At 40.3% G+C, this 27,986-nt stretch overlaps 1 protein-coding gene across 2 annotated transcripts in view; it reads right to left on the minus strand.

Moving 5' to 3' along the window:
* NEURL1 (neuralized E3 ubiquitin protein ligase 1) overlaps positions 1-27,986 on the minus strand; it is a 214,728-nt gene that overhangs the window by 50,140 nt on the left and 136,602 nt on the right. For both annotated transcript variants that reach the window (XM_075216211.1, XM_075216212.1), the window contains exons 2-3: positions 8,756-8,997; positions 1,667-1,988 (exon numbers count right to left, since the gene is read on the minus strand). In XM_075216211.1, coding sequence (XP_075072312.1) covers positions 1,667-1,988; positions 8,756-8,997 — 564 coding nt within the window. The remainder of the gene's footprint in view (positions 1-1,666; positions 1,989-8,755; positions 8,998-27,986) is intronic.

Genomic DNA, 27,986 nt, shown 5'->3' on the forward strand with positions numbered 1-27,986 from the left:
ACCGTAGGTCTGGAAACAATATATATTTCTATAACCCCCTAGTGTACATTAAGATAACAAGTAATTTGGACCATCTTAATAAAGAGGCATTTGCCCTGGTGCCATCAGGACAGAAGACTCATCAATAGATTTTCAGATAATAGACTTTATACAGGAAAGGCTCTAAGGATGTTGTCACACGGCCTCTTTAGATATTAGCACTTGTCCACCAAGGAAACCAATAGCATTCAAAGTGTTCAAACGCTCCCATGGTGACAGATTGAAGTGGGGGAATAATACTCCCCTGTAATAAAGGAACAATTAAACTTGGAAGAAGCTGCATGCTGCATTTTCTGATCTTAACCTTTTCTGTGTGACAGAGAAGAGCCTCCTACGTTCAACCTGCCACCACAGGGGTGATAAACGGTTATAAATGAGGCCACTTTTCTGGAAACGTGTTTGTATATTAAGCGCATTACTATAAAACTGCTTCTATCTCAGTTCCCTTGTTTCCTAGGAATCCAAGACACATTTTCTATAAATGAAGGTCAGTCTTTTTTTCAATTAGTTACTTGACTAACTTTATCCTGAAATCTTCCGTATCACATAATAAAAAAGAAAAGAAAAACAAAACAAACAACAAAATAACCTCAACTCTTAAGTGTGTGTGTGAATGACAAATAATCTCTGTATAGCCCTGAGGAATATGGTGGCGCTATATAAAATTATAATAATAATAACCATAAACATAGGGGTATACTTCTTAAACTGCAGATTTGAAAAAGTTAAGATGTTGCCTATAGCAACCAATCAGATTCTAGCTGTCATTTTGGAGAAAGCACTAAATAAATGAAAGCTAGAATGTGATTGGTTGCTATAGGCAGCATCTCCACTTTTTCAAACCCGCAGTTTAGTAAATATACCCCCTAACCTTAACATGATCCCAAAGCCAGACATTATTCATAACTGTACACCAACCTCGGTTCTGAAACTATCCTTACTCCTAACACAACTCTGCTCCTACCTCTCTAATTCTAAAATGTAAGAACTTTCACATAGCATTCATGTTTTTTACAAGTACTCTCTTGATACACTCTAGTTTTAGGATAGAGTTGTAAGTTATCCCTTATTTTCTGCAAGGGTCATGGACATCCACTAATGCCATCGTTGTTCTTGGCACACTAATGTCTTAAAGTTCTACTGTCATTGAGGAGTTATGATCAGAGACGGATTTAGACCTCATGGGGCCCTAGGCAAGAAACTGGTTTGGGGCCCCCTCCCTGAAAAAATCCATCGCACTATAGTTTTTACCATAACATATACCCCTATTCAGGGTCTGGCTGGCAGACTTTAGCCCAGGGGGCAAGCAAATATCACTGGCCCATAAGTAGCGGCCCATTTTTAAAGGTTGGTCTCACCTCCGGCCTTGGGAGGGCCCTTTGGGGACCGCTGGGCCCTAGGCAATTGCCTAGGTTGCCTAGTGATAAATCCGGCCCTGGTTATGATCATAGAAGAGTTTAGCAAAAAAATTACAGGGTAATAAAATATCAATTACAGATGTCATTGGATTTATTACTGAACTACAGAACAATACAAGCTTAAGTATAATAATACAAGATTAAACTATGTAACAATAACAAATGTCAAATCTATAAATCTGCATCATAACAACATAATCTGTGCTTACCTAGTAATTCTACACCTCGTGTCAGGCCGTAGACATCGATCAATGCCCAGAGTGGTTCTGTGCTCCGTACTCCACTGAAGAACAGCATTGCACCAGAGTCATTGACCCGGTAAAACACACGACCCTTTTTATCCACCCAAAACGCTATGATGTTTCCTTCATTTGCAAACTCTTCTGGCAACGCCTTGGCCCAGAACCCACTCTGAGAAACGAGGTCAGGACAAGCATACTTCGGTAATGTGTCAGGGTTAATCCTGGAAGGATCTTTGGAAGTGAAACCAAGTCTGAGAGCTCCGCTCCAACAACACTGCTTTTTAGTGATCTGCAAGAGATACCATGACATGAAGAGGGGTGTATTATAATAATGCAAAGATAACTTCACAGATAATCTGTTAATTGTTTTGTTACTTTTGTAGATATTTACAGTCATTTGCATCTGTAATTTTCTGTCCATAATGTTTCCAGGTTACATAAAAGCCATCTTTTTTCAAGATCAGTATGTGAATTAGTCTTCCTGGTGGTGCCTAATTATTTATGACAATTTTGCTCTCTACGCCAGTGAGGGGCAACATGAAAGAGGTGGTGGGCCGCATATGTGTGGACCTGCAGCCTTCGAATGGGCCGCACAGAGAAAGGAGCTGGAGCACAGTGCACTCCATCTTCCTCCCGCTATGTCACATGACCTCCCTGTACTGAGCAGAGGTGGTCATGTGACTCAAAAGTCGGCTGCCCTTTCTGATAAGATAGGGAGCAGCCAGCTGGGGAGCCACAAGTGAAGGTTATATGGGCCACTGATGGCCCGTGGGCCCCATGCTGCATGCTCGCTGCTCTACACTCTTTCATCTAAAGCTGCCACATGCAGTAAAATAGTTATTATTATTATTATTAATATTTATTTATAAGGCGCCACAAGGCATCCGCAGCGCCGTACAGAGACAAACAAAATTACAATACAATGGGAGACAGCACAGTACAGTAAACACAGCAACTCAGTTAGCTCAATGCACAGCTAGAGAGGGCGGGGAAGGGGGAGGGAGGATCCGCAAACGACGGGGCCCAAGAAGGAGGGCGCGGAAGACAGGGAGACCCCCAGGGGGGAGTAAGGAGCGAGAGTGGACGTGGGGTGGAGGACCCTCGAGGAGGTGGGCTAAGTAGCTGGAGAGCAGAGTTAGAAGTGGTGGAAACAGGAGGAGAGATGGCCCTGCTCAGAGGAGCGTACAATCTAAGGGGAGGGGTGGACAGACAGAGAGACGCAGGGGAGAGAGGGAGAGTAGGGGGACAGAGGCAGAAGATAAGGTAGGAAGTTAAGTGGAAGACAGAAAGGCTTTAAGAAAAAGGTGGGTTTTTAGGGCCCGTTTGAAACTGGACAGATTAGGGGAAGTTCTGATGGAGGGAGGGAGCTTGTTCCAGTGGAGGGGGGCAGCGCGGGCGAAGTCTTGGATACGCGCGTGGGAGGAGGTTATAAGGGGGGAAGAGAGGCGACGGTCAGAGGCAGAACGGAGAGGGCGGGATGAAGCATGAATAGAGAGGAGGGTGGAGATGTAGGGTGCAGTGGAGTTGGCGAGGGCCTTGTAGGTGAGTGTGAGGAGCTTAAAGAGGATTCTGAAGGGGAATGGGAGCCAGTGAAGGGCTAGGTAGAGGGGGGAGACAAAAGAGGAGCGGAGAGAGGAAAATAAGCCTAGCTGCAGCGTTAAGGACGGATCGAAGGGGATCGAGATGAGAGTGGGGGAGGCCAGTGAGGAGGAGGTTGCAGTAGTCCAGGCGGGAGATGATCAGAGAGTGGATAAGGCATTTGGTGGCATCTTGGGAGAGGAAGGGCCGGATGCGAGCAATGTTGCGCAGCTGGAAGCGGCCGGATTTAGCAAGGGAGAGGATGTGGGGGCCAAAGGAGAGAGAGGAGTCGAGGATGACACCAAGGCAGCGAAGTTGGGGGACAGGGGAGATAGAGGTGTTGTCGACAGTGATGGAGAGGTCAGAAGGGGATGGGGTATGAGAGGGAGGAAAAACTATGAGCTCAGTTTTGGCAAGGTTAAGTTTGAGGAATCGAGAGGACATCCAGGAGGAGATGGCAGAGAGGCAGGCGGACACCCTAGAGAGGAGGGAGGGAGAGAGATCAGGAGAGGAGAGGTATAGTTGAGTGTCGTCAGCGTAAAGGTGGTAGCTGAAGCCGAAGGAGCTGATGAGTTCACCCAGGGAGGAGGTGTATAGAGAGAAGAGTAAGGGTCCCAGAACAGAGCCCTGAGGGACCCCGACTGGAAGGGTGGATGGGGGGGAGAGGTTTGATGGGTTCATCAAAACTTTTCACCACTGTATAGTGATGTAATTAATTCTCATTGGGATGAATTTATGGAGAATTAGGTTGGATGATGATCTCTATCAGCAGGCGTCATTGGCCATCCCTTAAATAGTAGAGTAGCGTATGTATTGGATCAGATCTGTATAGTCTGGCCCTCTACATGTGCAGCCAAATCACTCACACACCTCCCTGGATTGCAATGACCTGACTGGATTTTAGCCATGAATCCTCAGAAATCACCTATCACCTACCACTAAACACCTTTACCGCCTCTATTTATATATTGTTCTTGGCAAGATTCTGTCAAAAGTAATATAAAAGGTCTTTTCTGGGCTAAATGACAGAGCCCGTGTAATGCTCAGTATGGACGTGGTCTATAGTAAAAAGTAAAGATGCCTCGTTTGCTTAGGAGCAAATTTGTGTCTGCACTCTTTCTTTTCCTTGTCTGTATTAAGTCTAATCCTAAGATACATGCTCACTTACATCTAGTGCAGGCCTGTCCATTCTGTGGTTCTCCAAGTGTTGTCAAACTACAAGTCCCAGCATGCCCTGCCAGCTGGGACTTGTAGTTTCACAACACCTGGAGAGCCACAGGTTGGCCATCCCTGATCTGGAGTATGGATGCATATGGAGCAAAGAAGCCTCAATCATCATCATTAACTCCAAAGCTCGCCCAAGTTTACACCCAGTTAAATTTTAGCTAACATATTTATAATATTGCACTGCACGTGTACGTTAACAGCCCTGTTTCGCATCTCCAAGCGCAAGAGCTCCAAATGCAAAATACATACAGCTCTAATTACGTTGGCAAGTTGTGCGGGTGCGCATTAGCTCGATTTTGCACCATGATGCATCTTGCGCTGTGGAAATGTAACTCTAAATCAGGTCCTATATTGTTAGTTTATATTCAAATCAGCAGCAGCAGAGAAGATGACTCAGTGATCTCCCAGAACAAACTCCTCCACTTGCATTCCAATGACCCAAATCTATGGTTAGAGTTATTGTACCACAAAAGTTTACTGACTGCAACACTTAAAAGTTACACATATTCCTCCACAAAAAAATCATGTAGCATGTTCATATATAAGTTATAATATATGCGTAAATGTAGCTTTAAAAAGTCTATTCACTGTGTATTTATAATGTCAAATATCTTACTATATCATGTACAGCAATTTAGTGACAGCATCTACTCTTGAATTTAAGTTTATTTTTGTAGGATAACCAGCCAAGACAAAGATTTTGCATATAATTGGACTTGACAGACTATAGCCGCAATCATTCTGGCTGGGCCTGATGGGCTTGTTCGACGCGTAACCTTTCTTTCCATTGAAACGAATGAAGTCAGGCGTGAAGTTTCAGAACTGTGAGCTGTCTAAGAGTGCGGTTTCTCTCACAAAATTAATTGTGTACACAATTTTTCCCCTCACTTGCAGATTTTAAAAACAGCAAAGACCAGATGTGTTTTCTTTCCTTGTGCCAATTTAGAAAAAATAAATAAAAAAATGAACATATCCCAAGTTGGATTGACAGGAGGAAGCTGCCAGAATATTTTTGGCGCTAATGCTAATGGAGGCTCGGTGATGGCATGACCCCGTGTCACTGCTAGATGAGGTGGAAAGAGGAGCTGAAGGAAGTAATTCTTAGCAAACTTCTTCAGACTCTGCTAATACAGTACGTAGAAGAAGTAGAAGAGAATCTGTATAGCAGAGAGGTCACATGATACCCAGATAATAGGACGGGTTATATAGTCATTGTTATAGAGTATGCATCACTATCTGTGTCATACCTGGAATGCCCGGTGTACTTATACTTAATACAGTAGATCTATCCGGCATTTCAGAAAAAGCAGACATTTGCTTATATGAATGGTGCTTCTCTATTTGGCATCACTCTGTGGAGGTGTAAATAGAGAGCTTGCCCGAGTGACTTTCAACTCTCCAGAAATACTCTGTACAGGCTGTAGATTGGTGGTATAAACACAGGCATAGCCAGTGATTTCACAGCCAGTATTATTATATTATAATTATAGTTTAAATTATAAAGCGTTAGCATATTGCGCAGCGCTGTACAAAGAATATTTGTCATTCACATCAGTACCTGCCCCATTGGAGCTTAAAGTCTAAATTCCCTAACACACACACTAGGGTCCGTTTTAGTCAGAAGCCGGTTAACTCTCTAGCTTGCTTCTGGACAGTGGAAGGAAACTGGAGCAAACCCATGCAAACACGTAGAAAACCTACAAACAGCACATAGATAGGCCCCGGTTGGAAATCGAACTCATGACCGCAGTGCTGGGAGGCGGCATTGAATATACCTGATAATCTATCATTATCATTTGACCTTTTGTTCTATGTCAGAACCAATTTGAGACAATGCATCAAACTGGCCACACATTTTACACTCCAAATATTTATTTTTATTGAATTGCTATAGACTTCACATGTCTATAGGTAAAGTTGTATGTAATACAATGAAATGCAGATAGCCAAATGGATTACAATCTGATTGTTTTTGGATTAATATTTTTATCCACAAACAATAAGATTTAATGCAGGTTGTAGTGTGTGTATTGTAGTATTGCAAAAACTTAAAGTATAATATTACATCTGTCCAACAATATGCATTTAATGCAAATGTCTTTCTGCTGTTACATCAGCTTTGCAAAGTGTGTGAAACAATCACTTTTTTTTTTACTTACAATCTGATTGATAAGGATTGAATTACAAATGACTGGATTGTAATGTGCACAGTTTTATGTGGAAAATAAGAAATAAATAGATGCATGTGGGCATTTGTAAGGGTGGCTCTAGCTGTTTGTGACGGAGGGAGGAGGACATTATTAAACTTTATTTTATTAAGCCATAGTAATACTGACCAATATTCATTTACATTCATGCTATATATATTTACTTGTCTTTAACTAAAAAATTCTTTGCTATGTTATACCAGGGGGTGAAACAAACTGCTTCTCCTCTTCCTGCTTTCCTGGTGGGCAGTACAGGTCTGTACACTCAGAAAAATGCTTATAGCCAGAAATGGGCATCACATGTGTCACCACAGACATGTAAAAATCTGATTATTGTATGGGGGCAAAGATTCTGCTGTGACAATATCAATCCCTTGAAACTCATTTCAATATCTTATCCCACAACAAAAAGCTCCTTTCTGCATTCTGCACCTAAAGCTGGGTACACACTACACGGTTTTCATCCAATAATCGGCTCAATCAGCCGACATACGACCGCTCGTTCAAAAGTCGGGTCAGTGTGTGCAGTGACACGATGGTCGAAAGTCTGCCCAGATGGACGATTGTCGCCTCATTTGGTTGGTCGTACCCTTTAATATTTTCGTTCCAATCTCATTTCCGTTGTGTAGTGTGTATAAACTTCCGACCGATCCACAACAGTGAGTATGAAACTACAGTCATTGCTCACGACAACATGGGTGTAAAAAGTCGCCAAAGGGTGGTCCGCTTTTCCATTCATCATCCTAAACAAGGCTAGTGTGTATGCAGTCCATGGACCAAGCGATCGGAACATTGATCGCATGTAAAATCGCTCGGCAAAAAAAGTTGGTTGAAATTTCTGTAGTGTGTACCCAGCTTAAGAATAACATCTACAATCATTATCTTACTCATACTTGAGTACTCTCCCGGAATTTCCGGAGGCCTCCGATTTCAGGGAGTCCTCTTGCACTCCCGGAAAAGTTGGTAACCCTCCCGTATCCTAAAAAATGGCAAAACTCACGGCACTAAATATAGGGTGCAGGGCTTAAATGTGTCATTAAGCACCGCCCCCACTATTCAATTCAGTGAATTTAGGCATTCTATAGTGGGGCGTGGCTATGTGACCTGTCCTCCCAGAGGACAGAGTCACAAAGTTTGCAACTGTCATACACCTACATGTGTGTACGAGGTGACTGCACAGAGTAGAAGCGGGATGCCGCATCTGCGATACGTGTCTGCATTTATCAGACTTTTACAAGAATAGTAAGAAACTTCCTGTTTCTGGACAAGTTACTATTATGATGTTACAATTTACTGCCAGAATGCTTCTGATTTATTTCTGGAACCTGCACTGCTCACATCAGCAATCATACCAACTGTGTATAAATGCAGTCATCAATTTCTGTGTGTGCCTATTATTGTCCAGAAGAGCTGTTTCAATGACCCACCATCTATTCACAATGAGATTCCTGTAAATACTGGATAGATGAACAGCCACAATAGGATTAATTTAACAATATTGTATTTAGGTGTATAATTTACATTAAATCATTGCTTTAACTATCTGACTTGTGCAAACTTTGCACTTAAATGCAATATTACTCAATGATTCTTATTGTGTGGGTACAAATCTTATAGTGTAAGGTAAGTTTTGTGAATATGGCATCCAGAACACTATGGGCCTGAGCCATTAAGGAAAGTAAGGCTAAAAATGGAGTAAATGTTCTCTGGGACAAACCATGTTACAATGTAAGGGGGTGAAAACTAGTTTATTATTTTGCACATAATTTAAATACTGTCTGTTTTATCATCTAGCACACAAATACTTGATAGCTTTATTTTTACACTGAAATTTAAAAGTTGATCTAGGACATGCCTTACCCCAACTATAAATCTGACAACACATTTTAAGTTTACCTCTCCCTCCAATAAAACATGGTTCTGCCCAGGTGCAAAGTAACTCCTTTTTTATACTCTGCTCTCCTTAATGACTCAGGCCCTGCATCTCCAAGAAAGCAAACGGTTATTCACAATGAAGTCACAGAGCACACAGTCAAACTCTTACCTTAACTCGGACTTGTTCGTGAATAACCACTGGTCTGTTGCTGAAGGTGATTGCGTTACAAAAGCTAGCCTGCCTCTTTACTGCTTTCTGCGTGGTGTCCATCATGATCTGGGATCCCTTGGCATGGGGATGGAATAGGAGAGGACTGATTACTAATCCCCCGCATTGTGGCATAGGCATGCAGTGCTTCTGCTTGTGATGACATCGATGAGAGGACGCTGTGATTGTCCCACCTATAGAGTCTGGGAAGAATAACAGACAGTAAGAATTGCATCTAACTTGCGGATAAAAAGCAATCACCATTGCTTTTAATATGCACAAGATGATGAGTTCGGTACTAAAAAAAAAAAATGGCTAAAACAGGGGACTGGATATTATGGACAGATGAGGACTATGTTAGAACAAACTTTTATTATGGCACAATAATCCCCTTTGCTTAGAGAACTATTTGACCAATTATGTATGATGAAATCCCACTGTATGGACAATAATAATATGCTATAACAAACTGAAGGTTGCTTATCGCTTTTTTAAATCAGGGCTGCACAAATCACAAGAGAGACAGGTAACCAAAGCGTCCAAAAAATACTGCTAGTGCCAGGGGAGGGCTGGCAAATTTTAGCCTGGGGAGAGCAAGCCTCCACTCAGCAGCCTATTTTAATGGAAAAAAAATGCAAGTGGCCCAGTGACCCAGCCCAAGGTAGCCGGCCCGGGGGGCTGATGACCCTCTGCCCCCCCAGCTAAGTCTGCCCCTGGCTGGTGCCTACATTTTGAGAGCATTTGCTATCAGAGTTAATGGAAACACATCTTTCCTGTCTCTTTAAAAGATTCTGCTGGTTCCTAGGTTTTCCTGACCAGCTCCTAAATTCTACATAATTTTGTCCACCCACTGATTACAGTAAGAATGTTTTGTGGTTCTTCTTACTAACAGAGGACAACCACAAAAGTCCAAAATATCTCTGTTTCACATAAAAGTGATTTGTGTGTATGTACAGATTTGTTATACGAGGTGGGAAAAGCCTGAAACTGCATCATCAGAAAATGATTTTCTGGGCATAAAGTGAAAGCTTTAAATTAGTGGAAATTGACACTGCACCCAGCAATAACGCTCCCACTGTGAGTAGAACAAGTTGTCAGGCAGCACATCGTGCTCACATCTTTCCTCCAGATGGGAGAGTTATTAAGTCATATGTGGCTCGGAGAAGAAAATAGAACCTTTTGCAGGTCGCAGGATCTCAGTAATGCATCAGAATTGCAAGATATCACTGTACAATATATATACAATATAGAGCCGCACGCAGGTTCATAAAGTGATCTACAAACTGCTACAATAGTTTATTAATTTCCTATGGGGTAAATGTAGTGGAGATGTTGCCTATAGCAACCAGATTGTAGTTATTTATTTAGTACATTCTGCAAAATGATACTAGAATCTGATTGGTTGCTATAGGCAACATCTCCACTTTTCAAAACTGCAGGAAAGTCGCAGCTTGATACATTTACCCCTTGGTTGCAGAAAGGGAGATGTCTATCCCTCCCAGCAATTTAAAAGCCAGGTATGTCCTATAGTTATTTATGGAGAGAAGCTGTACAATTACAGATTGTTCTTTATGACTGTTTCTACGTAACAGATCCAGCACTCATTACGTTGATTTTTATAAACCCTTCACAAATATATTTCAGGGCTGGAACACAATAGTTCAAAATAACATACAGTGGATCGCCATGTACATTTACGTCTACCCAAACTTATTCACAGAGTTTCCAATGCAACAATAATCTAAAGTACATTGTATTTACAGTAACAAATTGTCCCTTCCTGGTGAAATGAGGTTGGTACATATGTAGTCAACACAGGTTGCTTGGAGACACAGCACAGAGATGAGTACCATAGGGTAAGGACAGCCTTGTTTCTCCATCTGCGGTGTGGCATGGTAACTGAGCCATGGAACACCAGTCAGACAGGAGTGAAGTCAGGATGTATACATTGAGATGAAAGTGATACAAGGCAGAAGCTCTCTGGAACAAGACAGATCATATTTAGATTCTTGGATCTTCCCCATTTACCATTCAATGTGTCAGAGGACAGGGGAAGTCCATCGTCTCAGACAGTACGGATCTCTTCACTAAGTAAAACCACATTCCTCACATTTCCTACTCAATTCTCATGCACCTCAGGAATACAAGTCATACAATATATAGGAAGAAATGGAAAATCAATCTCCTGTTTAATAATGTTGCACTTTGTGAAAGAAAGACAGGAAGATGTCTCTTCCTCTTAATAATCCGGTTACCCCATTTGCACGTTCCTCGCTATGTAAATATTTCATACACACATTTTTCATCACCCTGGCTGTCTTCTATAGCCAAACACTTTTTCTCTAATTACAATACCCTGGTCACGGTGTCTAGCCTTACCTATGTAGCTGATTAACACAAAGGCACAGGAGAGAGAATATTTACTAAACTGCAGGTTTGAAAACGTTGCCTAAAGCAAACAATCAGATTCTAGTAACCATTTATTTAGTGTGTTCCACAAAATGACAGCTACAATCTGATTGGTTGCTAACCCACAGTTTAGTAAACATACCCACAATTTAGTAAACATACCCCCTGCTTTTTAAAGATTTAATTACATTATAATCATTTGTGCCGTTAATTACCTGTACACTTAAATATGACTGATAATGTAATAGATTGCTTTTATTATTAAGATAGCAATTCATCACCTAATGGTCACTGCTTGAATACAGAGAATCAAGACAATAATGGAAACTGAAGTACAAATGTACTTTTATGAAGTAACCGGTCTACTAATGCACAAGTGCATCTAGATTTGGGAAGAAGCACACGGATCCATGGGCTACCATGTCGGCCTTTGAACTTTGCACCGGCTGATGAAGGGAGATGGGTGGAGTGAGTGCAGTCTTTACCAAGTGTAAATTTCGTGCTCAATTCTCCCTACTGAGGTAGAAAACAGGTATTTTATATTGCAAGATGGGATTATTTAAATGAGATAACAGGTAGTAGAGGCCAAAGTGGTGTTTCCGGCTGTGCGGGATGACATGCAGCCTTTTTCTCTCAACAAATACACTTAAATCAGGTCTTCTCCTTATGCCTATAATGGGATGCACTTTGGTTTCCCACAGAAGTGCAAATAATTGTACACATTTGTGGGCACATATCACCCACCTTCACACGCAAAAATGCTACATGTAATGAAGACAGTCACAATGTCCCTCACGTTCATGATTAATTTTAGACATAAATGAGGATAACCAAAGCAGTATTTTAGGATAAAAACTGAAAAGTTGAAATGAAAAAGGGGGGCTGTAAAGTGGTAGCGGGTTGGACTTTGTTGTTCCGTTATTACTTTTCCTACCCTGCTCTTTTTCAGGTATATCCGCCATCCCAAAACTAGGAGCAACCCCATTTTATGGGGGTGTTGCCAAAGCCTGAGAAGTAGATGTACACCTTGCAATGCGCTTGGCGGACTAGTAGGTACACTTGCGCACATAGGGGTATATTTACTAAACTGTGGATTTGAAAAAGTGGAGATGTTGCCTATAGCAACCAATCAGATTCTAGTTATTTATTTAGTACATTCTACAAAAAGACAGCTAGAATCTGATTGGTTGCTATAGGCTGCATCTCCACTTTTTCAAACCTGCAGTTTAGTAAATATACAACACAGAGCAGCATTGCAAGAAACCATTTTTTTTCAGTCCATATATGTCCCTCAATGACTGATCCGACAGAATAATGTTTTTCTGTATTGTACACTAGTTGCCAGTGATTTCGAAGAGTTTAAAACACAATTAGATTTTTGAGCATTTTTTGGTTATTTTACGTAACTGTCATGCTGGTTCACTTTTTAATTTGCTTGTTTTTATGGCGTGAATTTTAGTGAGTTTTAGGTCTGTAACATACTCAAAGTACAAAGTCTGCTTTTAGTTAGGTTTTCCTTTACTTGATGTACTGGCTTGATACATTTTATCATAAAAACTGTCTACCCCTCTCTCCCGGCAGCATTGTAGCAGATGTTACTGGGATATAAAAAAATCAAAGCATAGCTGTTGCTGGCCATATGTGCTACAATATCAGACAGTTGACACGGATATTACATAGTATGTGGCCCCCAAACGATTGCCATGTCTAATAATGATCATTGACATTGATTGGATCACTATTGGGCATGTTGGTGACTGCACTGACCACTATCAGTCTGTGTGAGGTCAGCGTCCAATCATATAGATCCTAGTGGTGCTGGGAGGCACTTGGCCCAACCACTGAGTGACCGGATCTAGTCCAGTTTGGCCACTTCACTAAGATTAGAACAGTGAACGAGGATACATACGAATTGCATCTTTAGTGTGTATTTAGAGCACAGAAATGCTTCAAGTAATAAATCTGCCTAGATGTTCCTTTAAGCTGGAGAATGATCAAGCCTATACTGGAATATATTTACTTGGTAGTTGATATTTTTACATTCAGCACACTACGCTACATTCCACATCCAGAGATGGGGTGTGCACATAAGTTACCATGGAGTTACGTTGTTTTAGAGTTACAAGTCATCTAACAGCCCTAAATACACTGCAGCTGGTCAGCAAGTAGTTATTAAAATAGCCAGCCACAAGGATAGATTTGTAGAGCTGTCACATATTTATATTGATTTATTTATTGTTAAAGGCTGTCAGTCTAAGACTTGAATAGCAGACCTGCATTTACTGGGGAACATTGATGAAAACTGGTTCACGCCTGCAAAAAAATGTAAAAAAAAAAGTGTGAAAAATCAGACTGAAGATGCCCTTTTTCTTGTATAGTTTAGCAAATTAAAGAAAATATCTGATCAGCTCATTTTGTTCCACCCTTACTTGTTCAACAGGTTTTATAAATGTCCCTCTCTATATTTATTTAGTTTCTTAGTTCCTGAACTTAAAGCAGCATTCATACGAAAAAAAAATAGTTGTGTTGTGTTTAACATAGATCACTGTGGCAGGCTCTAAGAAGAATCTTGATCCATACCATTTTTCTTGGTTTGTTTCTTCAGACTGCTATTAATGATTTATAATTCTGCAGAGTTTCCACAGTGTCATGTGACTACTATGGCAACCACTGTCACATGACACATTATGTAGTGAGTGTTTGTGTGTGTGTATCTGTGTGTGAGTCTGTGTTTGGCAGCCGATGCTGCACTCCCCTCCAAGACATTTGGAAAAATAAGATCATGATTTGTAGGAGGACAGCTAAGAAAAATAAAATAAAATAAATTATCAGCAATTTAGAGAACAAGGAAAATATGGGGTTGACAACTGACAACTCTAGTTAAACCTAAACCAGTATTTTTTAAATGCAATTTGTAATTGCCAGTGATAGGACATATTCTCAGCACCAATCTGGTTACTAATGATAGAGTTAATTTGTCTACATGGTATTGGAGAGTTCTGATCTACTGTAAGCGAGGACATTTTACATGTTTGTAATCCTCTAAGTAATCGTGCGTGGTTTAGTATTTATGTTGATATAACATCCTTTTATTTTAGTGTGTATTAAACAAAGACATAGCCAAACTCGTGATGCCTAATTTACGTGATACCATATTTACATGGAAGAAAGAAACACTGACCCATTAGCAGTAGTGTAAATGAAAGCAGGCCTTTCTGGTCACTCTAGGGTATTGCCTTACCATTAAAGCAGTAAATGTCAGAGCTGATCCCATCACCAGTACCTGGCTCACTAGAGGAAGCTGATGGGGAGGAAAGTGTTTTCTATATACTGCACCATGGACCGGCAAACCAGACCCCAGCGTTTCTGTAAAGACGTGCAGTTGATTTAGAATGATGCTAAGTGCTCGGCGTATGAGTCATGTAATCTCCTGGTGTTCCACTTTACAATGTAGAAACCATTTACATGCATGAGAGTGCTAAATATATATCCTGTATAATCAAACTCTCTCTGTTCCCCAGCTGTCCTCCAAAACATTTTTCCTATGCTGGTTACAATATAGTAAGCATTAGATGCTACCACAGCACTAGCCCTCCATCAGAAGTATTGAGTGCATAGGGGTCAGCTGATTTATCGAATGGTTGCATAAATAAAAAATAGACAAACAGAGCAGGATGTTTACATTTTTTGTACAAAGTTTGTTGCTCTCAGTATATAGAGCACAATAAAATATGGAAAATAAACGTAGCAATGCTGACAGCAAGATATTGTTTTGTTATCTACAATATCACTAACACTGTAAGGCTGGTTATCCACTGCCGTTGCGTTAGATGACAGTTACATCGCAGGTCATGTTCTAGGTGACCAGTGCTTGCGTAAGGGAGGGGGGTTATTGTGAACACAAGCAAACAGAGAAAGCAGGCTCCAAAAAATGTGGCGCAACACAAGCACTGCCGACCGTAAGTGCTGGTGGGAATGGGGTAATTGAAACTATTGGGATCCATTACCATATCAGTTTACATGCTTCTACTAGCTTTAGAAAATGCTAGTAAAAGCAATGTATTTTGACTCCTGCAGATAAGATTATGTATTAGCATACTTGCCAACTTTTCCTTGTTGGCTTCAGGGAGATGTCGGGGGAGGTGGGTGTGCGGGGGCGGAACTTGAAGAATCGCATCAGTTTAGCCCCTAAACGATTGTCACAATTTTGGCCAATTACAGCAGGGGGCGGGGCTAAGATGACGCAATATTTGTGTTATTAAGCCCCCCCACCACTTATCTATTGCGGGGGCGAGAACCGGGAGGTTGCCCTGCTCTCCCGGGAGGACTCCCAGAAATGCGGGAGTCTCCTGGACATTCCGGGAGAGTAGGCAACTATGTGTTAAAGAAAAGCAGCTAATGAATCTCTAGAGACTGAAGTGTCTTTTTACATTTCTGTCTCCATTACTGAAGTCATGTTGTCTTACCTGTCAGTCTTTGATTACATCTTGGACTTCATGAAAATGGCCACCTCCATAGGCATCAATATATGGACATAGGACACAATTTCTGAACCGTGTCATCATGCCACAGATGGCGAAGCCAACCACGTCTTGTACTGGCTCAGGATCAGGGAGAATGTCAGACTCTTCAGGGAGTGAGGGAGATCACCCCTATTTCAGGGAGTCTCCCTGACATTCAGGGAGAGTTGGCAAGTATGTGTATAAGTAAATGGCAAGTTTGCAAAGTAACCAACTCATATCCTATGTCTCAATGTAAATCAGTGTATTTGATTTATAAACAAAGTGCCAACCATCAAAAAGACATAGTTGTGTATTCTGTCAACAACCAAACACAAATATTTCTACATTACACTAAGGGCGCTGTTGACATCCTCTACTTGTTTGCTTATAAAGACAAAGTTTATGTAAACATCACACCCTGTGTTTGTATCTCATGACTGAGCGCTGCTGTTGTGAGCATAAAATCAATCTGGTGGACACTGTGCTCTGTCTGTGCTCTCTCCTGGAAGATAACACACTTCCTGGTGTATTTAGGAAGAAGACAGCGCCACAAGGCAAAACGAGTCATCTATTAAAAAGGGGCAGCGTGATCCCAGGCATATGTGTGCTGAGCACCAGGTGTATCCAACATTATCAGTCATATGGTCACTGAGCACCTGGACTATGTCATTCCATATTTACAATGTTCCACTTGAAAATAAATAAATACATTATTAAACAGACACAAAGTGAACAAAATGTTTTAGGACTCATTCACACCAAAGTTTGTAGAGTTTTTTGGGGATAGAAGGGAAATAAATTGGCTTTGGCTTTTTCAAAACATTTCTAAAACTGTTTTTAAGCTTACTTTAGTCTGTTTAAAGCATTTTAGTGTGTATATTTACTAAACTGCGTGTTTGATAAAGTGGAGATGTTGCCTATAGCAACCAATCAGATTCTAGTTATCATTTATATAGTACATTCTATATAATAACTAGAATCTGATTGGTAGCTACAGGCAACATCTCCACTTTTTCAAACCTGCAGTTTAGTAAATATACTGCTAGGTATTTTGCAATGCTGCATGTAGCGTTTTTGCAAGTACGTCCTTGTCAGTGCTTCAGAGACCTCTGGCGGAAACAAGCTCATAGGGTAAATGTGTTCTACTTATAAGTATAAGAAAACACATATGTAATGTACAGAGTGCAGACGCCGTACATTTAACATGGGCTTTGGAACTTCTGCCAGCAACAGCTGGCAATTCGGCCAATGGTGGCACTGGCTGCTTTTGCTCCATGAACAACAGCGAACAATCTGAGTGCAGGATTTGCTGCTAAGTCAAATGTTCCAGCCTCGGTGATCTCTATAGACACTGTCCACGCTAGTTTAAAGTGAACCAAAGGTAAATGCATAAGGTGAGGGGTAAGTATCTATTTAATGTGGGCTTTATATGGTAATCAGTAGGGGAATTATATATATCTATAATATAAATGTCTAGTGGCGTGTGTTAGTCTGTCTGTGTGTGTGTGGAAAATATAAAACCAAGCTGCAGCGCCACCTGCTGGGCGGAGTTATACACTGACCTACTAAATTCTTAGTGTGTGTGGGAAAAAAAATTCAGAAAGGGCTGAAATTTGGTATACTAAGATGTTTTTAATTTGTTAATTTAATTTGTGAATTGTTAAAAGTGTTTATAAAGATTTTAAAAAAATATATATATATTTCTTGAAGGAGAAGTGACAGTTGGGAGTGGTTGGTGGTTGCCGGGGGTGACAGTGGGGAGTGGTTGGTGGTTGAGGCCTGGGCTATGGCCCAAATGCATGACAAGAACCTTTTTACACCATAAGTAGCTTGATTTGACTAGAATGCATGAGTATCATGCACGGGTTAATATATATTATATATATATATATATATATATATATATATATATTAGTAGAAGAGGAGGTTGCATTGTTAAATGAATATCACAGATGTGCAGCCAATAGATATTAGTGGAAGAGACTATATAAAGTCATGACAGAACGGGGTGGGAAGCGTGCATTGTATACAGGGGTAATGTGCATTGTATACTAGAATTGTGTGGAGAAGTGCTTTCTGTTCTATAATGGACAATTGTGTTGTATAGTGGACATCAGATGAGGCTGTGCATTCTCTAACTCTCATGTTATGTACAACAACCTCAGCTTGGTTTCTCTGCTCCAGATAGCTTGGACCAGCATTAAACAACTTACGAAATAGGATTTAATTGCATTGGATTGCTGGCTAAACAGCAGAGTGTAAGCACGAATGGGAGTGGTAATGTAAACATCAGAATGACCAGCGTTGTTGTGGAACCCGTGATCACTTTGCCATCTTAGAGCACAGATCCCATATTCCTTATTATAAATTCAGTATATGATTTAAGGCATTGACGTTTAATTACTAACACTGGTAAGCGGTGCAAATCTGCAGTAAAACCAGAGCAACCAATCAGCAATTAGTTTTTATCTATCTAGTGCAAGCCAGATAATGAAGACAAAACGTGTGATTGGATCCTATGCTTTTAGTCCAGATTTGCACCTTTGAGCGATGTTGGTAAGTAATCCTTATTGTAAATATTATAGCACAGCAAGTAAAATATCCTTTTGCAGTATATATGATTTAACTCATTTCAGGACCTAGTCCCACGATACGGGAAATGGATTGGTTAGTTACAGTACTCAGTATACTAAGGACACAAACCGTGGCCAAAACAGACGTATCTTAGTTACACGGTATATATTCCTAAACACCAGACCTAACCTTTCACGTATTACATTGATTATGTCGGTTTTATTACGGCATGAACGGAATGTGTACATATTATTACCATCACTTGAGACAGCTACTCTCCTCTGTGTACTCCTAACATATAACATCTGTTCACTTAATAGGTCTGTCCCTCATTCCTCATTGTTACTGGCAAACTGCGCCCAAACCAGATAACAATCTAACAGTCTCTGGAGATTTCCTTAACCCTCCTCTTCCTTGGCTGCGGAGAGAAATGTATCAGTCCAAATCTGTATGTATGACATCATCAGTATAATTTATATAGCGCCACCAACCGCAGTGCTATATATAAGGAATATATACAGTATATATATATTTACAAAAATGTGTTAAAAAATGGAGTATTCATTAACGTGAAGCGTGGCGTAGAGGGAAGACATTTAGGGGGGTATTCAATTGACGGCGGGATCGCCGAAAACCGTTAATACGGTAATTTACTCGCTGGATTTCAGCTCGCAGCGAAATCCAGCGAGTAATTACCGTATTAATGGTAATATTCTTTGAACGCGGGATTTTCGGCGATCCCACCGTCAATTGAATACCCCCCTTATAACGCCAGTGGTGGCGATTTTTGATGTTGGTACCAGTTGTCTGATGATAAGTACGGCTCCATTTTGGAAGACATGAAACATTGACAGTCTGTAGAAAATTCCAATAGATTCTAATGGTATTCAAGAGAATAGACCCTTTCTCGCATTTTAAAGCATGACACAGGGTTATATTGCAACCAGAACACCCACCATAAGACTGTTCTGTCCTTGTTAGGACTTCTCAGCATAAGACACGATGTGCCTGATTCATTAAGGAAAGTTAAGTAAAAAAATTTGAGTAGTCTACTGGACAAAACCATGTTACAATGCAAGGGGTGCAAATTAGTTTTCTATTTTGCACATAAGTTAAATACTGACTGTTTTTTCATGTAGCACATAAATACTTGATGGCTTATTTGTACACTGAAATTTAAAGTTGATATTTGTGTGCTACATGAAAAAACAGTCAGTATTTACCTTATGTGCAAAATAAAAAAAATTATTTGCACCCCTTGCATTGTAACATGGTTTTGTCCAGGAGACTACTTACTCAATTTTTTTTACTTAACTTTCCTTAATGAATCAGGCCCGATGTCACGAACGGCCTGGTATTTTCCAAAAGCCTATTCTTCCAAACAGAAAGGTATTTAGACAAAAAGTTATGACCAAAATCCAAAGCGAACAGCTAAATGACATTAATTCTGTCTAAAAAAAAAAAACCATGTCATTAACCAGTCTATTTATCAAAGGTCTAAAAGCCTCATTGTCAGAGAAAATACTTTGGTCTTAGCACTGCTATATTACCAGAGGTTACCCCCATTGGTGATAAGGTTGGTTGGGTTTAGCAGGTGATGTCTTCTCCCTACAAAACATGGGGGAAGACTAATTAAAAAGGATAGTTACCACCGCAATCTTTGTTCTCTTATCTCCTTCTCAGGAAGGATATAACAAAATAATTAATACAAAATGTGTTATTGTGTGAATAAAGCATTTTTTTTTTCTATATTATAATCTATTTTTAAACTATTTATTAACTATTATTATTAATTTTTTTAGTGGAATTGAAATCCCATACCTGGGACGCATGTCCATGAATTTTTCTCCATTTTTCCACTATGTGCACTATGGGCATTTTGTATACAATACACTTTATATTCAAAACGGGTAGGGATCAATTGATAAATGAATTATATTTTTATATTGTATGTTATATTTTTTATATTCACTGTTTTTTGAGATCACAATAAATTTTATTGTATGTGATTATAATTCTACGGTGGTATTTTTACCTTAAATAGGATCTATTTGCGTTCCTGCTTTTCATTGTTAAATATTATGACTGTATTATTCAGCATTAGATCTGCCACCAATTTACAGCAAGAAAGAAGAATCCGTAAAATGTGTTGCTCCCAAATTTTACTTCAAGGGTGAGAAGAATGGAGAGGAGGAGGAACGGAGGAGAGTCGTGATGTCAGGATTCTGTCAAACAGGCGCAGGTGTCAAACGCACCTCTCTCTCTGCATGAAACAACATTCACATATCAGGCTTTATAAACTCTGCAAGTTGTCCGCACTTATGGACTTTATACAAGCAGCAAGCGAACAAAGCACATATTACATGCAGCAGCTTTGATTTACATACTGGATAATAAATAAAGTAGTTATCTTGTAACATCTGCAAACTAAAAAAAACTGTACAAAATAACAAGTGTTGGGTATAAATTTCTAATAGATATTATTCTATATTTGTGTGATAAAAATCTTATAACACAGCGACTCAGTGGTGTTAAAGTTTTGCATTTAGGATGCGTTTCCAACTCAAGATAAGCGCATGTAAAAGGACCACAGTTACCAACTGTTCCTAATATACATGGACAATCCCAGGTTTTAAACATTTGTGCATTAAAAATCAATATTTGTTAAAGGAGTATTTAAATAGCAAAAAAGTACTTTACTGTCAAATTTAGTAAATATTATATGCTGGGGATTTTAGTACTCCAAGATCCACTGAGACAGTATAGCAAGTTACTCGTGTGGATTCAGCTGCCAGGTATCCCTGGACAACAGTTTTAAATGTCGACGACTATGTACGAGTGCTCTTGGTGGCAGTGGTCACCTTCTGGCTACAGTGACTGATGCCAGTGAGGGTGGAAGAGATATGGCTGGACCGACCTCCCGTGTGTGACCACTGTGTAGAAGTCAATGAACTAAAAATTATCTGAAAGTACCTATGTTGTGTTTCAAATAAAAAGTATATGTGTAAAATAAGTCATATTTGCCCACTGTCCACTACTCCCACATCTTGCCCACTGCCCGTACTCCCACACCCTGCCCACTTCATAATGAGGTGTGGGCAGTACAGGGTCCAGGATGACGCAATTCGCAGCGCATCACCTCATTTTGGCCCTGCCAAAGTGCAAGGATTTGCAGCGCCCCGACACCCTCCGCAGCTGCTAATCAGCTCCCCTCCGGGATCTCACACAGGGGAGAAATATAAAGTAGGCAAATATTTTATACTTTTTCCCTCGACCGGTTAAGTGATAAGAACTTTTTCAACTACAATCTGGGCATTACTGAGGGGCAATGTTCTTCCTAAACTTTCTGGTAACATAATACAGGGAGAGGATTTCATGCTCAGACTATAACAGACATCAAGGAATTCTTTGTATTTGGCAGATCAGGGGGTATATTTACTAAACTGTCTGTTTAAAACAGTGTAGCTGTTGCCTATAGCAACCAATCAGATTCTAGCTGTCATTTTGTAGAATTTACTAAATAAATGATAGCTAGAATCTGATTGGTTGCTATAGGCAACATCTCCACTTTTTCAAACCCGCAGTTTAATAAACCTAGCCCCAACTATTTCCTTTCATCTCTATTTAAACTTGCATTTATAACCATGTCTTGGACGGAGTGGAAGAAACACAAAGGAGGGAAAAGTGTCATGTATCTACTCAACACACGTAAATAGTCTCTTGATCTTTCCAAAACATCACACACCGCAGCTCTTTCGGAATGTACACAATCCCTCATCTGGGTCACACAAATAACAGGTGAGTGACAAGTGTAAACATACAGCCAGCGGAGGCCAATATTTAGTAATAAAACTTAGTTTATAACAAGGGAAAAAAGCTATATAAAGCAAAAGTAAACATTCCAACAATGTAATGGAAACAAATGAAGAGTTTAATGTTGTTACTACAGCCGCAACAAGGAGGTAAGAGGACATGAAGCTGTATAGCTCAGTGCTACTTAGTGAATTATTTTCCTTTGCACCTAGAAATACTAAGATGATGGGCTAGATTTACTAAGCCGCGGGTTTGAAAAAGTGGGGATGTTGCCTATAGGAACCAATCAGATTCTAGCTGTCATTTTGTAGAAGGTACTAAATAAATGAAAGCTAGAATCTGATTGGTTGCCATAGGCAACATCCCCACTTTTTCAAACCCGCAACTTAGTAAATCTAGCCCGATGTCTTTGAAATGAACTAGTAATCACCATAGTTGCTAACCTTTTAAAATATTTTCCAGGGACGCTGCTTCTAAGCAGGTGCATTTAAGCACGTCGAATGTGATTTCCCCATCATGATGACTTTACTGAATCTGATTATAGCTTTGGGTGAGTTTTTTACATTAGAATGCCCAGAAAATAAGAATAGACGTTAAATTGAATTTATTTCTTCACATTCAAAAAAAGAAAAAGAAAAAGGAATTTTGTGATTACAGTTCCAGGGACAAATCTCTAAAACCAGAGAATATCCCTGGAAATTACAGATAGTTGGCAACTACAGTATTAATATTGTTGCCTATAGTAACCAATCAGATTCTAGTTATCGTTTATTTAGTACATTCTACAAAATGACAGCTAGAATCTGATTGGATGCTACAGGCAACATCTCCACTTTTACAAACCTGCAGTTTAGTGAATATACCCCAAGTCCCATTTGTTAGGACCTGGAACATAAGGTTTGTAGATGTCAGCAGTATCGCTGTTGAATTTTACAAAATTCAAATTATTTTTTTATTATCATTAATTTATGACGACGCAGAGGCCCTGTGAGCGCTTGCAATCTAGAGTTCACTGACGGCACAAGTTTATTTGCAGAATCCCAGTGCTACAATCTTTGAATTCTTTCTTGGCTTCGCTGCACTGTTTGCAAATTCTGCATAATTTATAGTTTATAAATACAGCTGAGATGATGATGGCATCAATTCATTATGGTTTATGGTGGGGCTGAGGTATAAGGGAGAATTCGGAGTGGAACAAATATTAAAGGAAAATTCTTAATGGTACAATATGATGAGGGGAAATTCCACATGGAACACTCAAGGGGAAATTCTGCTGGTTCAACCACACAATATTCCCTGGAGAAAATTTCAATCTCAAGACGTTAGCCTTATAGATAATACGCTCGGGATGTGGAGCTTGCTGTGTGTTAAAAATCTAAAGTCATCGCATTTTTTCTATCAGTGTTTCAATATAACATACCTTAACTATTACCTGTGTCCGTTAAAAATAAAAAGTAAAAAAAAACCAAAACATTGAAATATATTTCACTGTTCATATGAAATAATTATTAGTATTCCATCCAGAAAAATTATATGCAGTAATTTAATTCACCATTGGCCATATGTATTAAAAAATAAGATAAAAAATAAGAGACCTTTAGCAGTGTAAATTGGATGCCTTTTGTTATAAAAACACTGCTCTCTGTACACAGCACCATTAAGTATTAAAATTCATAATGATACATACGGTGAAACAAATTAAGATTTTAGGCATTAGTGGATGTATGTACAACCTCTGTACTGATCTCGCACGTACAACCTCATCGCTGATCTCCCGCGTACAACCTCTGCGCTGATCTCCCGCGTACAACCTCTGCGCTGATCTCCCGCGTACAACCTCTGCGCTGATCTCCCGCGTACAACCTCTGCGCTGATCTCCCGCGTACAACCTCTGCGCTGATCTCCCGCGTACAACCTCTGCGCTGATCTCCCGCGTACAACCTCTGCGCTGATCTCCCGCGTACAACCTCTGCGCTGATCTCGCGCGTACAACCTCTGCGCTGATCTCTCGCGTACAACCTCTGCGCTGATCTCACACGTACAACCTCTGCGCTGATCTCACACGTACAACCTCAGCGCTGATCTCACACGTACAACCTCTGCGCTGATCTCACACGTACAACCTCTGCGCTGATCTCACACGTACAACCTCTGCGCTGATCTCACACGTACAACCTCAGCGCTGATCTCACACGTACAACCTCAGCACTGATCTCACACGTACAACCTCTGCGCTGATCTCACACGTACAACCTCAGCGCTGATCTCACACGTACAACCTCATCGCTGATCTCACACGTACAACCTCTGCGCTGATCTCATACATAAAAAGCAGAACAGTAAGTGATGATGATGAATATAGGAGGAAATCTGGTTGAAATAGGAACTGTCCCTCCAAAATAATTAAAACTGGATGTTTTTTTTTTCTCAAATATTCTACTGGGCCAGGGGTCCGGGAGAAAGAACTCCACGAAATTCTGGAGGTTCCTGGACAGTCCAGGAAAGTATGTAGCACACATTTATGAATTAAATACTCTACACTACTGTGGACTATAATATTTCAGCTATGTTCAGCATACTGATTAGGTTATAGGCTATAAAGTTAAATGGGAAGTTCCCAAATGTATTTATCCAGTTAATTAGCTAAGTGTACAATGACATCAATGTAATGTTAGATACTTACTTTCTTGAATGAGACACATTCTACCACATCAATGTCTACCTAATGTTCTACTAGTTTTAATGGAGTTATCATTCTCTGTGCTCTAGAGAACACAGCTCCCATTCATTAATAGATGTATTTACCAAGAAGTAATAAATGTATAGAAATGTAGTGCTCTGCATTTTCAAAATGAACTATAAATGGATCACATGAGATGGAGACAGCCTTTGAAGCTGGTTGAGGCTGTATAATGAATGCTTATAACGAATGCTTTCTATGAGCCTATAAATTCCTTGAATACTACAAGCCACCACTATTTTCTTCTTGCTCGATATTTGCCCCCGACACCCAGCACCTCCATGCAGAATGGGGGAGGGGGGGGGGGAATGTCTGGAATAAATTCTATCAGCAAAATGGGAACAATCATTAGCAATGCATTATTTAGCACTTCTATCCATTATCATATTCATTAAAAATAAATGACAGGGACTGGTTATGGCAAGGTGGGTTATCCTAAATCGATTGCCCCTTTAGCACATACTTGTCCCTCACAGTAATTTCAGTGGTACCCGCATGCTGCCTGCTCTCAGCGTATTGGGGGACAGCCCATACACTGCCCACATGGTGCTGATTTGTACTATCTTCCTACAGCCAATAGAGTGGGTGTATTTCAGAGGACTTTATATAGAATTTTAATACATCAAATATTTCAAGAGAACAGATGTTTAACATCAGTCATTCTTATGTATGAAAATTAGATGTATGCAAATTGATGGGGTGAAACGGGGGCACAAACTGCAGCTGCTGGATTGACATCTAATTACACTTTTTTTTTTATACGTTCAGGAGAAATGCTTCAGCCCATCTGATCTAACCAGTTTTCAATAAGTCACTTTCATTGGGAAAAACTTTATTTGATATTCTAGTGAATTTTAAACAGGGCTCACTTTTATTGGGGGTGTGGAGCAGGTAGACATTGTGCTTCCTTTTTTTACCATATGGGATTAATATGTATGTGTGTGTGTGTGTGTGTGTGTGTGTGTATATACACCGATCATGCCACAACATTAAAACCACCTGCCTAATATTGTGTCTGCCTCATGCCACCAAAACAGCACTGACCCGCTGAGACATGGACTCCACAAGACCAATGAAGGTGTCCTGCAGTATCTGGCACCAAGATGTTAGATGTTCTGTACGTTGCGAGGTGGGGCCTCCATGGATAGGACATTTTCCAGCACATCCCACAGATGCTCATTCGGATTGAGATCTGGGGAATGTGGAGGCCAACTCAACACCTTGAACTCTTTGTCCTGTTTCTCAAACCATTACTGAACAATTTTTGCAATGTAGCAGGGCGCATTATCCTGCTGAAAGAGGTCTCTGCCATCAGAGAAAACAGTTGCCATGAAGGGGTGTACTTGGTCTGCAACAATGTTTAGGTAGGTGGTACGTGTCAAAGTAACATCCACATAAATGTCAGGACCCATGGTTCCCAATCAGAATATTGCCCAGAACATCACACTGCCCCCGTCGGCTTGATTTCTTCTCATAGTGCATCCTGGTGTCATCTGTTACCCAGGTAAACGATGCAAATGCACATGGCCGTCCACATGATGTAAAAGAAAACGTGAGTCATCAGACCAGGTCACCTTCTTCCATTGCTCCAAGCGCCAGTTCTGGCGCTCACATGTTTATTGTAGGCACTTTCGGTGGTGGACAGTGGTCAATATGGGCTCTCTGACCGGTCTGCGGTTACGCAGCCACATACGCAGCAAGTTACGATGCCCTGTGTATTCAGACACCTTTCCATCATAGAAAACAATACAGAGAAAGACCCCACAACAACACTGCTATGAGCCAGTGAAAGAGCTGCTTTTCTACTTGTCTATAAAATACAGATTTCTCAGTGACATTTTGCCAGTGCATGATAAGCCACCTATCTATCATAGCCAGCATTAACTTTTTTCAGCAATTCGTGCTACAGTAGTTTTTCTGTGGGATTGGACCAGACGGATGTGACCATTGATACGTGTGGGGAGCTTTCGCTCTCCATGTGTATCAATGAGCCTTGGACGCCCATGACCCTGTTGCCGGTTCACCGGTTGTTGTTCCTTGGACCACTTTTGGTATGTACCATGGAGAGCCAGAAGTTGCCTATGTTCTAGATAGTTAATCTTAGTTGCTCCCTGCCCATTATTTCCTAAAAGGTGAAGTGTGAATGTATATATTTCCAGAAATACTTTTGAATTTAAAAATAATTATTGAAAAAAAAACTCCAATATAAATATCTTCTGGTCTCCAGTCCTAATCCAAAGAACTTCGGTACTGTGCTTTCGACCAGCCCAAATACACGGAGGGGGTACAAAAAAAAAAAAAAAAAAAAGACACCAGAAACAGAAACAACTGCATGGCCCCCTGCACTTTCCAGACTTTTGCTAAATAAATAACAAGGTACATTCTCAGTGACACCCAAACTGAATAGCTGGACCAGGCCACCAATGAGTGCGTGGGAAATGTTTCAAACCATTTCCCATATATCGTATTATATGGCCGGTTAAACTATTTAAATGGTCAGCATAGGAGGCTGTGAGTTTTATTCATTACTGGAGCGACAGCATATTAAATTAACCTGTTTATATTTTGGCCTCTGTATGTTGGATGTAATTCTCAAGATCCGTTTCTTTTTTCTATCGGTAGAGAAATTCACGCCATTATGCTATAACTTTCCATTTTTCTTTTAGATGAAGAGACCACTGCTGTCAGATAGTGTGGTGTGTCCCTTTGTGAGCACCACGCGTTTTACATCATTCTTTTTCGGCAGACCATTGTTCCCATGGAGGACTCCAGCAGAGCTACAATGTAAAGTAAACATCATCCTATTCCTATTGTTTTACAGCAGCCCTGAAGTGGGAAGTTGCTCCAGGGAACCAGACAGTGATATGTGGGTGGCAGATATAAGCAGCTATATCCAACTATCACATATAAAGATCTACACAATGCATATATCAACTAACACATATTTTTATTCATACAGGCTTGCAGATATAGGAAAGCAATAAAAATTGTTTTGGGCAACCGAGTGGTCCAGTGTTACTGTATCAAGCTGGTAATTTGTTTTTAAAGACCAAGGGGTCTATTTACAAAAGGAGCGATCAGCCATAAAAACTGAGAAAATAGCAGTTTTTGTCCGTAAAATGGCCATTGCATCATTTGTAAAGGGTTCAACGCA

Source organism: Mixophyes fleayi, chromosome 6 (assembly GCF_038048845.1).
Source record: "Mixophyes fleayi isolate aMixFle1 chromosome 6, aMixFle1.hap1, whole genome shotgun sequence".
Lineage (NCBI taxonomy): Eukaryota > Metazoa > Chordata > Amphibia > Anura > Limnodynastidae > Mixophyes > Mixophyes fleayi.